Source organism: Vanellus vanellus (genome assembly GCF_965231255.1).
Source record: "Vanellus vanellus genome assembly, chromosome: 2".
NCBI classification, from domain to species: Eukaryota; Metazoa; Chordata; class Aves; order Charadriiformes; family Charadriidae; genus Vanellus; species Vanellus vanellus.
In genome coordinates, this window is record NC_138906.1 from 46,712,370 (window position 1) to 46,730,478 (window position 18,109).

The window sequence follows — 18,109 nt, forward strand, 5'->3', positions numbered from 1 at the left end:
CCCCCGCCAGCTGCCGCCTGTCTCAGCAGATCCTGCAGTCAGCCCACTGGCCTTGTTTTTTTTTTTTCCCTCTGGATGAGGATTTTCCACATTTAAACCTTGCAGCCCACCTGCATAAAACTGATTCTCTCAGTGTGGCACTTTCGTTACGCAACCACTGGCCAGGCACAGCCCAGTTAGTGAGATTTGTGAGATCTTTTATTCTGCTACCGCTTCAGGACAAGGAGGTGATGTGTTGGGCATTGGTACTGCATGTGTATTGTACAGCTGAGTGACTAGAGCATTAACGAGATTGTAGCTTTATGGAATTCATTTCTGTGGTTTCTCAAATCACTCGGGTCATCTCTTGTCATGTTCTGTATAATACAGGCCACAAAATTTGTCAATGTAAGCTTGGGAAAGAGGGTATTTTAAATAAACCCGCAGCTTTAAATTATAGATTTAAAAAGATGGAGGGTCTACTGCTTTACTTAATAATATTAATAATATTCAAATAGCTAATTATGTTGTATTAAAAAGATAAGCTAAAAAAAACCCAGACAACAAAGATGCTTTATTTTCAGTCTGAATTTGTCCAACTTCAGCTTCTACCCATGATATCTGGTTAGGTTTGTGCCTGCCAGCTACTGGACATCTTCTCTCTGTGTATATACGCACCCAGCAAGCTAATAATTTTGCATAATATAAGGTGCACTTTAGGTATCAGTCATGTTTTGGGGTGTTGTATCAGCCACAGCAGAGCAAGATAGCTCTCTGCTAAAAGCCCACGGCCAAGCTGATGCCAGAAGTTATGAGGTGGCTCTAAGTTCTCTCCCTAAACATGGATGATGCTGTGATGAAACCACAGTGGAATTGTTTGGTCTTTCATTAATTATCTAAAACCAAATACAGCATTGACAATTCTTGAAGGTGACCTTTTCCTCCAGCTGTTTTGCCCTGGGCTTGGGTGCTGTATAAACACTACCTGCTGTGATTTACATAAACACTTAAGCAAGCACCATCCTCAGTGAGTAGAAAACATACGTGCCCTTGGTGGAAACATTTATATTCTCAAACACTGTAATCACTAGTGTGTATTTGTACCATAGTAATATTTAAAGGTCTACAGAGGGCTGGTGAACCCAATGAAAGTATTTATGAGTGTGCCTCTGGGACAGCCTGTCTGGACATGCTCCGGGGCAGAATAAGCTCCTTCCCCCATAACATGACACCAGACACTTTTGACTATTCAGGTGACTTGTGATTTGCAGGGGTGAGAAGGCATGGCCACCAGCTGCGTTTGGAACTGTGCTTGCAGGCTCTCTGTAGAGAAAGACAGCTGAGAAGCAGCCTGTGAAATACAACACGGGCATACTCTTGCAGGTGCATTACAGATTTGAGGTCCCTGACCCCAAAATATGAAAACCACAACTCCCATTCTGAGAAGATTTGTACATAGATTTCACACTTCTCACTGCAAACTCTTCCCTTAATTTGATTAGATGTGCTCTCTGCCCTGAAGTTAAGCATATGTGTACAGCATGCAGGGACAGTGTTCCAAGTACAAATCTGCTCTGGAGGAAGTAAGCAATTTTTCCTCAGCACAGTATCTAAGACATGGTTGTGTTTCAGGGCTGGGAGGGATTTTTAGATTCCCAGAGCAGATAAAACAGCTGGTGAAAAGCTAATGCACAGAAAATACACAGCTTATGTACTTTGTCATTTCTTTTGTTAGCACAGTCTCTATCACCAAACAGTTTACTTAGTGTGATGATAATGTGTTTCAAGAGTGAAACATAATAATAATAAAAAAATCTTAAAGTCTGTATGTTACTACTCACAGCATGGAGTTAATTCTCTGTATGGCAGTGCATATCTTCTAAGACAGCCTTTTGGCACGTAAAATGTCTGTGTGTCTACATGAGGCTTCTGTCTGTATAATTCAAGTAAACTTCAGGTAAAGGAAGAAATATTTGTGAGGAAAAGAGTACGGAACATCAACAGCTAGATTTTGCATTTTACAGCATTAGGGTGGAAACTTGTCTATCTGACGAACAAATCCCATGCACTGTCATTACTCAGACTGCATTTGCAACTGGTATGGATTTTATGTTTGTTAATTTTGGTGTGCTCAAGCTGCAAAACCAAACAAGTCTCATGTTCAGTAACCCTCATACAAACACAGATCCTCTACAGATTTGCAGAATAACAGCCATTTTGAAAAAAAATAAGGGCATCTCATCTGTTCTCTTTCTGTTGCAGCAACATAGAAGACCCAACTACCTCAATCATAAAAACTATCTTTACTTTGCAAAATACCAGTTCATACACAGAGTCATTTGCCTTGATTGATCATTAGGTATACCTATAGCATATGTCACTCCCAAAGTACAAATCAATTATTTCTAGTTTAGGTTAGTATAAATCAGCTTTTCTGTATGGTCACAAGCCACCAAACAGTAATATATATTATCAATTATTTACCTAAATTATGTTTGTAGCTGAAAGCCTATACTTTGCTGATTCTGAGAAGCCATTAGGAAATATTCCAAACACTTCTTGATTTAAGGCTAATTAAAAATATCTCATCCTCAGATTAGCGTAGTGAGATGCCAAGGGTGAGAATATTTGTCCTGGACATCTGACACAAATCCATGTTCCTTACATATGACCTGGGTTCCACAGAAAGTACAATTCCTTTCTTGCCCTCTTCAGAATAAGCTCCTTTATCTTTCTTAGATCGCTCCTAGGTGGTTTAAAAACAGTAAGGTTTTGTTGTTGACTGAAATCTGCTGATAAGCAGTGAAAAATCTCAATCACCTTTCCTTTTACATGTTTACTTGTCTTGTTTACCTAAAAAAAAAAAGTCTGAATAACTTTGACATTTGAAAATTCTAGGATATGGGATAGGGGAAGGGAAGCTGTATTTCAAAACCAGAAAACCAGTTCAGGAAATTCCAGTCAGCTCCACTCCTTGAGGCTGTGAGTCTACTTTAATTAGCACTTCCAGTTGGCCAGATTGTTGCTAATAAGGTCGTTCTAGAAAGCTCAGTCAGTAAGCTCAAAAATGTTGATACCTCAGGATTTGAGAACCAATCCAGCTTAAATGGAAGAATCTGTTAATTAGATAGCAGGATGTTCAGGAGTAAGGCCTTTACTTAGAAGCCTGGTAATGCTTTTATCAGCTATTTTGATTTTACTAAAGCATTTACATTGAAAGACTTCACCCCATTACGTTTTTTTTTTTTCTAATAACAGCTTACTTCTTGATGAGATACAGCAGCTGACAGAGGCAACAATCTTGACTGGTGTTTAACAACCTTGCCAATCCTTCCCTTGAAAGGTTAATTTAAAATACAGAAAATGGGCCACCTTCTTCTCTCTTGGCAGTTCTGTAATAAAAGGTTGATTGTTCAAGCAGCAGCATTCAGTTATTTTGCTTCTGATGCTATCTACATGTAAAAAAATCTAGCTAAGCTCAGATGGTCCCTGCAGGCTTTCCAGTTCTAGCCGTCAGTGCAAGGACGCAAACCAAAAACTTAGAGCCTCAGTTAACATTCACAATGTATGCTGTCCAGCTAAAAAATGTAATTTGCTTCCTGGAATATCAGTGATCTAGAAAAGCTTCTGGAGTGTTTGTGCTTTTTTTAGTGAAACTCATTCTTTGAATGTTTGCTGGAGAAAAATGTGCTAATTAAGAAAGTCAGAGTGGCAGCCAGTGTTCAGAGAAGTTACCAAGAAATGAACCCGTTTCTTGTTGAATTAGTCATGATACTAGACCTCTACAACAGACATTGAAAACTTACACTATATCAATAGATTTAATAAAGCTGAAACAGAAATCAAATGTTTCCCTATATGTGTTTTTGTTTTACTTTTTTTTTCCCCAGAGGACCTGGGATGCTCAAATGAGAGATGTGCAGACCAAAAGCAATTAAATTTATTGGTCTCATGTGTGATGGTTCAAAGAGAAACAACACCGACCTCCGAAAATTTAAGGAGCAAAATACATCCAGTGCAAAACAAATCAGCTTGCAAAGGGAAAGTGAAGTGAATGACTCAAACCATTTTGAAGTTTGTGTTACTTTTGCTGGTGGCATGCATTTTAGCCCCAAATTTACCCACTTTTACTTATGGATCTTATAGGTGGGAACTGAAAAAACAAGAGTCTTTAAGACGAGAAAAATCAATGCTGTTACAACGGATCCTTGCAAACAGCAACAGGGGCATCTCAAAGCGGCTCTGGCATTGGAAGGAAGCTTGGCAGTGCTGAACAATCAGATAAAGCACTTTTTATTTGCAAGCCAGTTGAAGCAGGTCTCTCAACAGACCAGTGCACAGATGTGCTCTTTTCCTTTAAAATCTCTGTTCTTATTTAAGAGAAAGGGATAAAAGAGGTACGCAACCAATACAGAAATGCTGATAACTCCACAAAAAATGATGGTTTTGCCAGAAAGTGTAACATTCCTTGTTCGTGATTGAGATGTTGTGTTAAATGGTTTGAGTGTGTGGTTTGCTAGTGGTCTCTTCTGTTTTTCCTCACAACGAGGGATATCCGTAAATCAAATCCTGCCCAGTGACTAGCATCTCATTCTGATGACCTGCAGCTCATGTTTGCAAAACTCTGCCACAATTTTCTGCCATCTTAAACAAAAAAGCCACCAGTGCCTATGCCTACGCAGAGGCTCCACAGAGCCCGAGCCAAGACACACCTTCCAATAACTCATGTGTTGTGACACACTTACACTGTGAGCAGAGGCACAATCACGTACGAGAACCATGTTCCTCTGGGTAATCCACATTTTCCATTTTTCTTGGAGAAACTCTGCCATCCTCCTTCTCAGCCCACAGCTGATTGAATCCCTTGCTGAAAGGTAATACTTCAAAATCCATCCTTTGTTGGCCAGCAGGAGAGCAGCAGTAAACAATTTGAGGACAATAGACACCAGACACATGGAAAACACTTCATTTTTACTGAGCCGCCACATGCAAATGCCTTGCTAACGAGAATTCCTGAATGTTGAAAAAAACTATAACATGATTGCTTGTTGTTGAAACACCATACTTTTTGCGGAACGGAAGATCACTTTAGAATCACTTTAGAAATTACACAGACATGATTTTTTTTTTCAAAGACGACACTTAAGACTAGACTGGAAAAGTACTAAAAAATACAGGTTAGGGAACAGCACGACACTGTCAGGTAGTAGGCCAATGATGACCTCATACTTTCCATTTCCAGTGCCTTTCATGGCTTTTAAAAAGTCTTTCGCATCAGGAAGACTCTTGGTTGTTTAGAAGATCCCAGCCAAATCCCCATTTTCAGCTCCGCAGAGGTCTGTGGTATCTCCTAGCCTCTCGCTCCCTGCCTGCGGCACTTCACAGTGGTTCCTCTCCCAACAGCGTGTCAGAGCCATGGCAGCCAGCTGGGACCACAACCCCCAGCACCTGCATGTCTCCTGTTGATGTTTGCAGCCCGTGGAGCCAGGGGTGACAGTCTAGATGGAGGACGACGGCAAAGGGCTGGGGTTGGACCCCCCCAAACCATACTCACCCACGATGCTATGGCATGGCTTCCCGTGGGCTGTTTTTCCAGAGTGTGGCTGGCTCGGCCTGGCTCCTCGGCTGGAAGTGGACATTATCCCAAGGCCTCTGTGTGTACAAAAGCCCTGGAGGTCTGGAGGCAGTTTCAAAGGGGGGCCCACGTTGCCCCCTCAGAGGGCCCTCCCCGAGCGCTAGGGACCCCCCACACCACCAACCCCGGCCCGGGGTCACCCACACCGACCCTGGCAGCCGGTCCCCAACGCCTCAAGCCCCCCCGCCCCCGCTCCCGCCTCAGGGGACAGCTACGGGAGGGCTGGGCGGGCGGCACCCCGCCGGACCCGCCTCTCCGCCCGGGGCCGGGCGCCGAGCACCCTCCCCCGCGCTGAGGCGAGGGGGCTGCCCGCCCGCCGCGCCGGGGTCACACAAAGCGGTGCACAGCAGCGGCGCCTTTCCCGCCGCCCGTCAGGCGGCTGCCGCCCCTGCCTCCGCCTCGCCGCCGGGCTCGGGGGAGGCGCGGGGGGCAGCCCCGCGGGCGCCCACGATGGAGCAGCCGGTGCCGCCGCCTCAGGAGCAACCGCCGCCGCGCCCTCGCTCCCACACGGTCACCACCACCAGCAGCTCCTTCACCGCCAACCTGTCGGCCAGCTCCAGCACCCTCGCCTACGACAGAGAGTTCCTGCGGACTCTCCCCGGGCTCCTCATGGTGACCGAGATCGTGAGTATTCCCGGGCGGGCGGGCGGGCGACCTGAAGGAAATGGGCCGGGATAGAAGGGCGGCGGGGCGGGGGGGAGACTCGGTCCGGTCCTGGCCGGCCCGGCACAGGGCTCTCCTCAGGTTTTTGGGTCACCGCCGTGGAAAGTTCCCTCAGCGGTTTGGAGGTTGGGTTGTTCCCTCCCCCTCCTCCCCGGTTTCATCCCGTGATGGGGCTTCGGTAGCCTCGGGGAAGCGCCTTCGCGGGGTCCCTACCGGCAGGTGAAGCGGCGGGAAGGGACGGCTTGGAAACGGGGGGCGGCTGGGGAGGGTAAGGGGGGAGAAGCCCTAACGCCCCCGCCCCGAGGGAAACTATTGACGAACGCAAAAGTAATAGAGGGCACATGTAGTCTGTGGTCTCCCGCAGCGTCCGCGGTATCGTCGCCTCTTGTAGCGGGGGGGAAGGAGTTTTGGGAGACCGGGAGCTGATTTTTGGAAGCTTTTCCTTGATTACATTGACTGTATATGCTTCGTACTTTATAGCGCACTGATAACAATGACGTCAGAGTTAATTAGGCAACTTATCTTCATATTGGAGGGCAATAAAAAGCATTTCCTTATGCTCTTAGTGATTAGATGCACCTGTGCGGAGCGGGATATGAACTATCGCCTTTTGGTTTTGGTAGCGATTTTAATTTTTGCAGATACTTTATAAGGTGTAAATGAATGTACAGACGGCCACATGGTTTGGGGTTCAGTCACTTGTCTTAGTGGCAGGTGGTGAACAACACGACGCTGGGTTCCCCCCTGCAAGACAGCCTACACTCGGTGTGCTGAGCAATAGATATGCAGCATCTCTGCTTAAAAATAGTAATTTCTTTTAAGTCTGCTCAGCTACACTATTATTAGTTGGGGCAACCAGCTCATTAACTATTTTTTTGAGTTTCCTGTGTGATGTTTTTGCTTTGATGATGCTGGACGGATTAACTTATTTGACCAGATTCACTTTCAAGGCTTGAAAACGTTGCGCTTCACCAGAGCTGTGGAATGACTGTTGTTTTTGCTGACTTCAAAGTTAAAATAACCAAGCGAAGCTTCGGGCAGATGTGTGGTGTAGGACCTCTGGCAGAAACAGTGCCATCAGAGAGAGGATGGCTGCTGTGCAGGCAAGTAGTGGTGAGGGTGTGAAGTCAGAACCTGCTACCAGGTGGTACCTTGTATGGGTGGGAATTCTGGTAGTCTTTAGTAGGTAGGTGATTGTAGGCTTGTTTCAGTTGTTAAATACAGGGGATGCTTCACTGTTGTTGTTGTAGTAGATCTGTGAATGAAGTAGTATTAGTTTTTTGAAAGAAAAGCTGCTTTCTTTTCCATTATTTTCAGTTACTAATTGCAACAGAATTATGAACTTTCTTGTACTTTCTCTCAAGAGCGATCCCACTGTAGATTGTTAGAGGGGTTCCCAAGGCTTTTCCCAACCCCTGCTGGAATGTCTTATATTCAGCCTGGCTGCGGAATACTGCATTGGCTGCATTTACATTGAGCTACATGACCACAGGACATGGACAGGCTCTTGCTTACTCTTTGTTGGCAGTGTGCTTTCTAGTTTGTCTTGACCAGTGATAGTATTTGTGTAGCTTTCCTTTCTAAACCGAGTGATGTTGGTTTTTAGTTGGACTTTGTGTCCTGTCAGCCATTCCTCTTCAGCCACCATTTTGAGATACTTGAGGCCATTAATGTTGACATTTAGAGCCAGCTTTGGTTTAAGTTTCATAAGTACTTAAGTGAGAATACATTTACCACCTTCAGAAAGAACCTCAATGCTACCTGACTTTGTAGACTGGGGTTGGGTCTGCACTACAGGCTTACATGTATGTATTTTTATTGATCAACAGTGTGAAGATGTGCAATTCCTGGCCAACTCAAAGGAGCTGACAGAAGTCTCTAATGTAGATGATGTATTTGAGAGAATGGAGGACAGTTTTGATATGAAGTTAAAAGCAATAAGGCAAGTCCTGCAGAAGTAGGGTACTGCTAGGTACTGCCTTTGAGGAAATACTCTCGTTCTTAACCCCGCTTACTTTAAAGCAGGTAGGGTAGCTGTTCTTCTGTCAGTTTAAAGGAAAAGAAAAACATATGAGTGAATACCTTGGTATGGAACTGAAATAAAACCAGTTATTAAAATCAAATAAGTGAGTTTATGTGTGTGCGCGTGTATGTATATGCTTGGCATTGGTTTTTGGTCAAACCTTTTCCACCTGTATGTTCTTTTTTTTTTTTTTTTCTGAGAGAAAAATGTGCTTTAGGAGACCATGATTAGCTTTACGCAAGATCTCCATTTCAAAATTGGCTGTGCATATTCAGCAGTGATGGAGTTGCGTAGCCTAATCAGTCAGTTCCTGCCTGTTCTGATCATCCTATATATGTTAAAGTTGTGGCCTGCCTGCACAAATTGGCTCTTCAGCATATTTCTGATCCTCAGTACTGACCCCCCAGCTCACAACATGATCCTTCTACTAAGAATTTGAAAAGCTGTAAGTGGGACAAACTCGTACATGTGTCTGTATTTCCATGTTGAGAGTTTGCAGCCTGACAGATCATTTTCAGTCTAAGCACCAAGATCTGAAGTGCAGCAGCTGTGGTAAGAGCCTACCTTTGCTTCTGTTGCCCCTGCTCTGGAGACACCTGCGAGACGGACAGAGAAGAGGACTGTTTTTAGTAATATCTGTTATTCCTGCAGCTACTCATCTGCCAGATCCCATGTTCATTGCGATACTATGTTAAAGCTAAGCTAGAGGTGTTGAACAACAGCGCTGAATATTCTGAGGGTTTGCACTGTGGGGCTGCATAAATGATTGATTATTGCCTCCCTCAGTCAGCGACCTGCATGCAGCAAGAGGAGTGCGGTTTCTGGCTCCTGGCTCTGAAACTGGAGCTCTCTTCTCTGTATAGGCAAAGGGCAAATCTGTGTTATTCTTCAACCAAAGAGAATGGAAAAGCACAGAGTTGCCACATAAATGAAATCTTCCAGTGCTTTAAATGAAGGATCTTGATTGGGTTTTGCTCCGACCTCCATAATTTGGGTGCTGTGAAGATGAATTAACTGCTGCATGGATTTCCACGTGCACTAGTAACAAGCCTACTTCTGAGGCTGTGGTTTAATGGCACTGTAAATTCAGCTTAACGGCTCCTGCTAAGAGATTCTTTGCAATGCTGCAAAACACTGGTCTGCTATTAACTCAGTCTACTGTTTCCAATTTGTTCAAAACGAGTTAGCTTTATAAAGACAGGTTTTATGATGGATTAAGTATTACCTGTCCTTTACGTAGCTGCTTTAATGCCAGAGTAAATCTGGGATGAGGTTGACTGTGCATATTCAGCAGTAATGGAGTCATGTACCCAAACATGGTTCAGATTAATTTTGTAATGCCGTTTGGTTGAGCGCTGCGCTTGCCTAGTATGAACAAACACAGAACTGCAGCCTGAAAGCCTAAATTACCTGGTGCTGACAGATTTCCATTGCTTTCTACGTCTGCCTCCATGACCAGAGAGCATGCAAGGTTTCCTGCTGCTCCCTGGGAAAGAATTGGGTTCAGTTTATTTCAGTGCAAAGAGCAATAGAAAATGCCACTGGATTTCTGAGAGAGGCCTTTGGGAACTGGCATAAAACAGCTTTGGTGTGTGGAAGCTTATCCAAATTACTTTTATGCAGAAGTAATGATACTTGCTGAATAGAGCAGGGGCTTCTGACTTGGGAGACTTGGATTCACTGGCCTTAGTTGGCCAGTGACTACTGACAGTGAATTTATCTGCATCTCTCTAACTTCTCTGACTTTTCCACTCGTGGAATACCAATACAAATCTTTGTAAGGCACCTGAGATCTGTTGGTGAAAAGTAACATACAAGATGTAAGTGGTGTTACATAAGGTCTTTAGTTCAGATGACAATCACCTGAGTTGACACTGCAGTAAAATACATTATAGAAATAAGTATCAATTAATGTCTATAGAATGTAACACCCCCCTCCCCCCAGCCGCAGAATTTATAGTTTCAAAAGAAGCAAATACAGCGGTTGCCAGAAATGTCTTCTGAGTGTTTCTTTTCTGTACAATGATGACCCAGAAAGACCAGATATTTGTCTTCCTGGGAGTTTTATGGTCAAGATAAATGATGGCTAGTGATACCTTCTCAGAGCTTTAAATCAGCTTCTAGAGTCAAGCGTTATGGATCAGTTTGGAGAAGTGGAGAGTTTTGTGGTTGCTATGGATGTAGTTATAAAAATATTTACTTTCTAGCATGATGACATTGATTCCTTCAGATTGTTGCTTCACACTGGTGTGTTGCTAGATACAGTCTCTTGCACTACTAATTTTAAAGCTTTTGGTGGCTATTTGTCCTTAAAATACCAAATACTACATAGCTTGGAAAGGTTTGGAAGGTTGTTATGCTGGCACCGCAAGTGAGATCTTGTGATGGTGTAAATTTTAGTAAATTGCAATTACAGTTGCGTTTCTTCATGCTCTTCTACGCAGATTATTCTTTGACTGAAATGCCCAGAATAAGATAAGTACTTGGAATAGAAGCCTGATAGAAGGTTATTTACATTACTGGCAGCACATAAAATTATGGTTTAAATTTAAATTTCTGGACAATAAAAATAATTTTGATTACTGTTTCATTGTTCTTCAAATATATGACCTTTGAAGGTTTAATTCAGAAAAGAAATCCCATTGATTTTTTTTTATTCTAGTACAGTGGTGAGCCTCAGAATATTGAATAGATATTGAAAGTTATGTCAGATTTAATATATTGAGGTTACCAAAACCAGAACAACTTGACATGTCCAAATATTTGTTCAGTAGGCTTTTCCCTCACTTTTTTTCCTAAGAGATGCATCAAAATCTTCTAAAGATATTCATGTTTTGAATTGTTAGCAATAAAATCATGTAAATGTGAAGAAAAATAAAAGTAATAGTGGGACCATCTACTGTGAAAAAGCTAAAAGACATAGATTATACTTTTTTAGAGCTCTCCGTGCATTTAGCTTTTTTGGTGTTATGCCCTCTCTGACTGCAGTTCAGAGTTTTGTATATAGATCCCATGCTCCTCCTGCACCCCCAGTTCTTGAAATAGCCCTCAGAAACATAGAGGGAATCTCATAAAGCTACTTTCCTCACCTGGGTAACAGCAAGACTTTCTCTTCCATCAGGAACAGTAGAATTTTCTTTTTGTTTTCTTCTTATAATGCAATTTTTACTCCAGTTGCAGTGTATCTGCTTGCATGTAGTTGGCAACACTGAGGCACCTTCTTATGTGTTGAACAAGTGCTTTGCCTAGAGGAGATATGTGTGAGCATGGTCTTAAAATGATTCACTTCGAATTACTGAGTGAAAAAATATCCTGTACTAGTCAGGCACTTCATCCATAAGAACGCACATAATATAAAATCTAAGCTCGCTCTTTTGCTCTTGATCAGACAAAACTCTCACTGAAGTCAGGTTTCAGTTCTCCCTTTTTTAGGTGATGTTGTTCCACTGCTAACCCTTAGTGTAACTGTCCTTACTGTAGTCGATACACATATCTGTGTGATTTCCATCTTCTTCTAGGATCATATAGTTGTTTAAAGTTCTGTTTTCTTAAAGGTCTTTGGTTTCCTGGGCAAGATTAGGGTGTTTCCTTGGGAAGAGAGAACTATTTGGGGGACACACGAGAGAACAGGAGCTTTGGAAAGTGTTGTCTGGAATGTGCTCCAAGTGCAGATAGAAACAGTATTAGGACTGACATGGTATGTGGGTGAAAATGCCTCTCAAATTGAATGCAGATATTTTACAAAAGGTCAAAAATGCAAAATATTCTCAATACCTCAAGGTTAAGGTGGAATATGTATGAAATGTCATTATCTCTTCATGAGAAGAATGCTTGAAGAGATACTTGAATATCAGCTTTGTTCTCTTTTTTATATATATAAAAAATGGTGTATGTATTTGTTTTTTAGCTTAGTTTTTCTTTTGGATAAAGTACATATCGGAACAGCGTGATATTTCTGCACTTATTCCTGTTTCAATTCCACAAAAGCAGTAGAAAGTGTGTCCTTGCAGAGAGGACCAAGCCCTCTTTTCTAGGGTCAAATAGCAAATAGATTTTAGCGTCCATCAGACCTTTGGCAAGGTAGTTCCATTCATGTGGCCTGAGCCAGTTCCTGTGGAAGCTGCTGGCACTGATTCATCTGCCTCCGAAAGGAGCGGCTCAGGTGTAAGACTGGTAAACCTCCAGTGAAGGAGGGACAGAGCAAGGAAAGAATCAAGTCACTGCTTTCAGTGGGAGCCGGATGTGGTCCGAGGAAGGCTTGGTGGTAAGCTTAAATTAGTGAACTGAAAGAGGCTAAGGTCTTGGTTGGATATTTTGGTTGGATTCAGGTGTTACCAGATGACTTTGCTACACAGACTTGGATCAGTCCTGGGCGTGACTGCGTTTTTGCCAAGTTAGAGCACAATGTTGAGTGTTTACACTGCTCGGTTTTGCAAGGTATGTGCAGATGAAGCTGATGCAACCACAAGTTTGCTGAAACAAAAATCGTCAAAACAAAACAAAAACAGTTTCAACAAATTGGTATTATTAGAGGGATGCTGTCCCAGCAGCTTGTTCTGGGTAGCCACAATGTTTCTGATGCAATGAGAGGGGCACTAAAATCAGATTTAGAACTGAGATGAACTTAGTAAGCATGGTAATAATCGGCAAAATGTTGTTGGTCTTTTTCAATATATTTATTTTTTTAACTAGATTATGATATATCTAAAGTCCTTGGTAGGACTGGAAGGAAGCCATGTGGGGAAAGCAGCCTCTCTGATCACAGTCTGGTAATGGCTGTTTGTTTTTAGCTGATGGCCTGATGTGCACAACTTGAAAGGAAACCTGTCAAGAACCTCTGCTTCATACCTGAAAACAAGACTGGTTTGTATCATCAGCTTCAAATTTGACTGCTGTGTCCAGGCCTGATTTAAATATATTGAAGGTGACACTGTTTCACACAGAATCCATTTATTTAGCCTGGAAACTTTACAGCCACTAATGGGGTCCCCTTTTTTTTTTCCTTTGTATGCGTGTATAGTGATTACATGAAAGTGTCCCTTTACTATGTATTTTAGCAGCATTTGCACTCTTCATTCAATAGTAGTGCTATTCCCAAGGCTACAGCTCCTGCAGCAGGTAATAGCTGAATGTGGCAGCACAGTTTTGAGAGAAGTATGAGGAACCATGGCAGAAACTTAGAGACACAGAGAGTGTTGCAGGCAGGAATTAAGCATTGGGGGATAGGGGTACAAGCAAGAAAAACTCCAACAAAAGGAAAACTTCTGCAAATTGTCTTTAAAATGATGCTGCAACTGGTTAAGTCAGCCAACTGGAGACAGCCACTGTAGGGCAGACTCTGACAAGGATCAGGTGAGGGGAGGGTGAATCTGTGGTTGGGTCCCTGTTACCATTGCTGTAGATTGGAAAACGTAAACAAATGCACAATTGTCCTCTACAGGCTCAGAGCACAACCGTGATATGTGCCAGGGAGAATACTTTTATTCAATCCCCAGAGGGGAAAAACCACCCAGAAATGACAGTGACTGCATCAATTTGTTTTTAGTTTAATTTCTAAACCATGATGTACCTTGCTACCAGTAACATATGCTGTTTCAAAGTGCTGGTGTGTGTATAGGTGCATACAAATCCATTAAAAAAAATGATAGCTGATGGCCTTGGAAATTAAGAAGCGCCAGAATTGATGTTCACCCTGGCAATGTTGGTTTGCTACTGGTTTGTGTGCAGACACTGGAATTCAGTCAAAATCTGCATGATCGTGTTATTTTTCAAGAAACTTTTGTCATGATCATTGCACAGGAGGGTTTTTCTGGGAATGACTGGGATATTGTGCATACAGCATTGGAGGAAGGCATGTCGTGAGTAAGGAAAGGTATTATTCAAAGAGAAAGGATGGTCTCCTGGCTAATTGCTTCCTTGGAAGCAATTTATTTTTATCTTCTGCTTGCACCACAGTATTCCCATGGAATGCTAGATAAGGCAAGTAAGCCTTACATTTCAGTGTGGCCACTTTTCTCCTTGTTTTCTGGATCCCCACTTTGGGTCTGAGATGCAAAATAATTGATTATTTGCAGTTGTAGCCGAAGTCAGTAGGAGCTGTGTTCTGAAGAGGCAAAGCGCAGTGCCATATTAAGTGCTGTGGGGAAAAAAGAGCACTGTCTGTAAAATACTTTATCTCACAGAGGTGTGTTTAATAGTTTACTAATGAAGTGTGAGATAATCCAGATAACAAAGTACTTTTAAAGAGCCCAAGCAGATACAAAGCTTTGAGTTGCACACAGGCAGCAAGTCTGCAGGCCACAGAAGTAAAGGAGGAGAAAGCAAAATAGCGGAAGGCATAATTTCTGAAGAAGGCTCTCCCTTCTGTGGCTGCATGCGGGTGGTGTTGTGGAGAAGGGGAAAGTGTGTGGTCATGTAATTACAGACTATACCATAGTGTATACTTAACTAATGATATAATTAAGATGTGTGAAGAACTTATTTCTGGCAGTGTTGCATTGAAAGTATTTCAGCGTATGTTAGTGCCTGTCTCTCTCTTGTCCACTCTTCTGCCTCTGTCCCAAGTCTTAATTTTCCAACTTTCAGTTGTTAGTTGTTTTTTTTGTTGGGGTGTTTGGTTTTTTTTTTTGTCCATTCTTTCAAGTCTTCTTGCCCAGTAGCTCAGGGCAACTTGCTGAAGGCTTGCTTTGCATGATCATCCTGTCTGCTCTTCTTCAGACTTGACAGAGATAATCAATGTAGAAGATGCAGCTCCTACCATAAGAATTTGGCAAAATGGGGTCTTAGGAGAGATGTGAGGCAATTGAAAGATCAGGCTCTGCTCAAGTATGAGACATCTGTCTTTAATGGTTACATAAAGCTGTAGGTGGACAAAATTGTGAAAAATACTTCAGTATTTTAGAACAATATTAGAAACACTGATAGTGATACAGTGATTTAGGAGATTATTGGTAAATATTGTGACGTGTTTGGTTCTTGCATTGCAGAAAGTGCTTTCTTTTAAATAAACAAATGCTTTTGGCTGAGCCATAGGCATAGAGCAGGTTGGACAAACTTGGGTTTTGTCAGACCTACCACAATCTTGTGATAACCTTGGTGAAAGATTTTTAGAAAAGGGCCGAAAAGTTCTTCAATATAAGAAATTTGGGATGCATGGAAAAGCAGGATTTCTGACAGATATTTTGAAGCCTCGCTGTGTGTATAAGTCATGTTCATTGGACTGTGCAATACAGTTACAACAGTTATTTATTGTTGTGGATTGCCAGTTGACCTCTAAGATGAAAATATTTCTCCTTCCCTGTGGTGTTACTAAGATATAGCACAGTACAAATGAATACATTATTAGTGTTCTTTTTCTTCTTCTCCTAATGCACAGGAATTTGGCTAATGACAGAGTCTGGATGCCAAATAAAATTTGTAATGGACAGAAGGACAGTTGTCATTGAGAAACTACTATGTTTAGCTGTGGAAAACCACAATCCTTATTTTACTCTTTTGCGTAGATTCTTGCATTACTGGGACTTTAAAAGGCAGTGTGCAAGAGGAAAGTAATGACCTACTTGAAGAGATGGCTTCTCTTGTGTGTTTTCTGTTTGAATTATGACCTCCATCTGAAGATGTATAAAACCAGTTTTGAACATGTGACACAGGCCTATAAAAGTATAATTGAATGATGAGACTTACCAAGAGTGGAATAATTATAAACAACTTTTATGTTACTAATTACATCTTCATTGTGCCATTTAGTATATTTAAAGAGTTTTCCCTGTTTATTTTCTCAGCAAAAGGGTAGGAATCTTAGTCAGGAGAAAAAGGTTTTCAAACGTTTTGTTCAAACATGGGGTTTCTTTCTAGAGTTTGACAATCATAAAACATTACCAGGCACTTGTACAAAGAACTTGCCACTGTCTTTATGCAGTAACAGAGAACTATCTAGCAAATGTTTGCCTGAAGTAAGCAAGTCAAGATAATGTGTTAAAGGTAAGATGAGGTCTTTTAGAAAGTGTTTTACTAGGTCAAGTTAAAATTAAACTGACTACACAGCAATAAATAAGATGGAATTCTCTAAGCTTGGTTACATCTAATTTTTACTTTCTTATTAAGCTGAACAGTGGAATGCTAGCCTCAAAAAAAAAAACAAAACAAAACAAACCCAAAAAACAAAAAACCCCCAAACCAAAACACTAAAAAACCCAAACCAACTGACCCCAAACTATGTCTGAAGTAATTTTCACTTTAAAAAACAAGCTTTATTTCCTAAATTGAAGAGGCATTTTGTCTCAGTTTTAAAAAAATGAAGTGCATTTTAAAAGAACACTTAATTTTGACTTGTGGTTCTTGCTGTTTCTGTAAGATTACATAAACAATGTACACAAACAAGAAGATGACCCTAAGAAGAGGTGCAAGTAGTGTCCAAATGAGTTCATGGGAAAGAAATCAGGTTAAGATCTAATGTACACAAACAATATTGTTTTGAAGAGAAGTTTATAATGAATCAATTCTTGATGCTATTAAAACCTGTTGCAAATTTTCCATTGACTTCAGTCATCCTGACATATCCGCACATGAAATGAAAAGAACATGAAAGCCTACCTACCGCGAAGGCTGTACATGCTAATCAGCGCTAATATTGTTTGTCCGGCTCTTAAAGATCAGCAGTTCCTTTCCGATAGTCATTTCCTATCCACTTGCTAGCATTTGGTAAAGGGGCAGCTCTGTTGTTCCTTCCGTTCGGCGCTGAAGAAAAGTGTATGCTCAGAAACTTTCCCCACTCGTTTCTTTTGCCAACTCCGTGGATTAGTCTAATAAAAAAGATTGCCTTCCTTAAGACCTTTTCTCTCCAATACCTTTGTACCAAGTACTTACTGTCAAATTAGATTGAGATTAGGAGGAGCCTAGTTAACCCTTTTTACCTTTTTTGTGTTGACCTACTGTGCTAAAATTGACTTTAGGAAAATGCAAGGCACAGTTAACCCGCATGTTACCAAGATTTCCCCCTAAGATTCCTACTAAGCACTGTTGTGCTACCAGTTTGTTTACCTGTTGCATATGCACAGTTTCTTTGGCTTGAACAGAGCTGCTGATGATAAATGGGGGAGCTGTGCAGATCCATTGCTCAGAAATGCCCTTTTATAACCTAAATGTCTAATTTACATATTTCTTTAAAGCTCTGTATAGTCGTGTGTCCCACAGTACAAGGAGATATCTTATTTTGTGATGAGGCATTGGTCATTTTGTTCCATCTACATCGCCGTAACCTCATGATAGTATTAAATCCTAGGTGTCAAAACAGCTTAACATCATAAATGTCAAACTAAACATGTTTCTTCAGTCCAACAAATGACTGTGTCCCATAGCTTTCCTGCCTTATTACTGGATTATCAAATGACATATGCTTTCTCTTGTGTCAAAGGCAAATTGCTATGCGTGCTGTGTTCTTCCTTTTTCCTTTGTGTAAACTAGCAAAGCTCCCAGCCAGTGATGTCTTTTAGTGGCCTAATTCGTTTCTGCTTTCTTGGTTTTATTTGTTAAGACCTGTAATATTGTCAGCAGTAGGAGATTACATTACTTGCCTCTGTGTTCCTGCACAGTTCATGATAGTGGGTGGAGTTTTCAATGTGTGTCGATTTCAGCATTTTGATATAGTAGTAGTTGGTAGCTTGAAGAAAAGGGTACCTGTAAAATACTACTTTTGTAGTCAGAAGAATTTTCCCTCTTTGGTTTGAAACCAGTAATATCATGCTTTGACAGGAGGGAAGCGTAGTAAATATCTCTGGCTGCACAGAGACTTTTAAAACAAAAAGCTGCCA

The 18,109-nt window shown here is 41.7% G+C and overlaps 1 protein-coding gene across 1 annotated transcript in view; it reads left to right on the plus strand.

Moving 5' to 3' along the window:
• Positions 1–6,052: 6,052 nt before the first annotated feature.
• CMTM8 (CKLF like MARVEL transmembrane domain containing 8) overlaps positions 6,053–18,109 on the plus strand; it is a 36,592-nt gene continuing 24,535 nt past the window's right edge. The window contains exon 1 of the mRNA XM_082499696.1: positions 6,053–6,238. Within this exon, the coding sequence (XP_082355822.1) occupies positions 6,065–6,238 (174 nt within the window). The 5' untranslated portion in view covers positions 6,053–6,064. The remainder of the gene's footprint in view (positions 6,239–18,109) is intronic.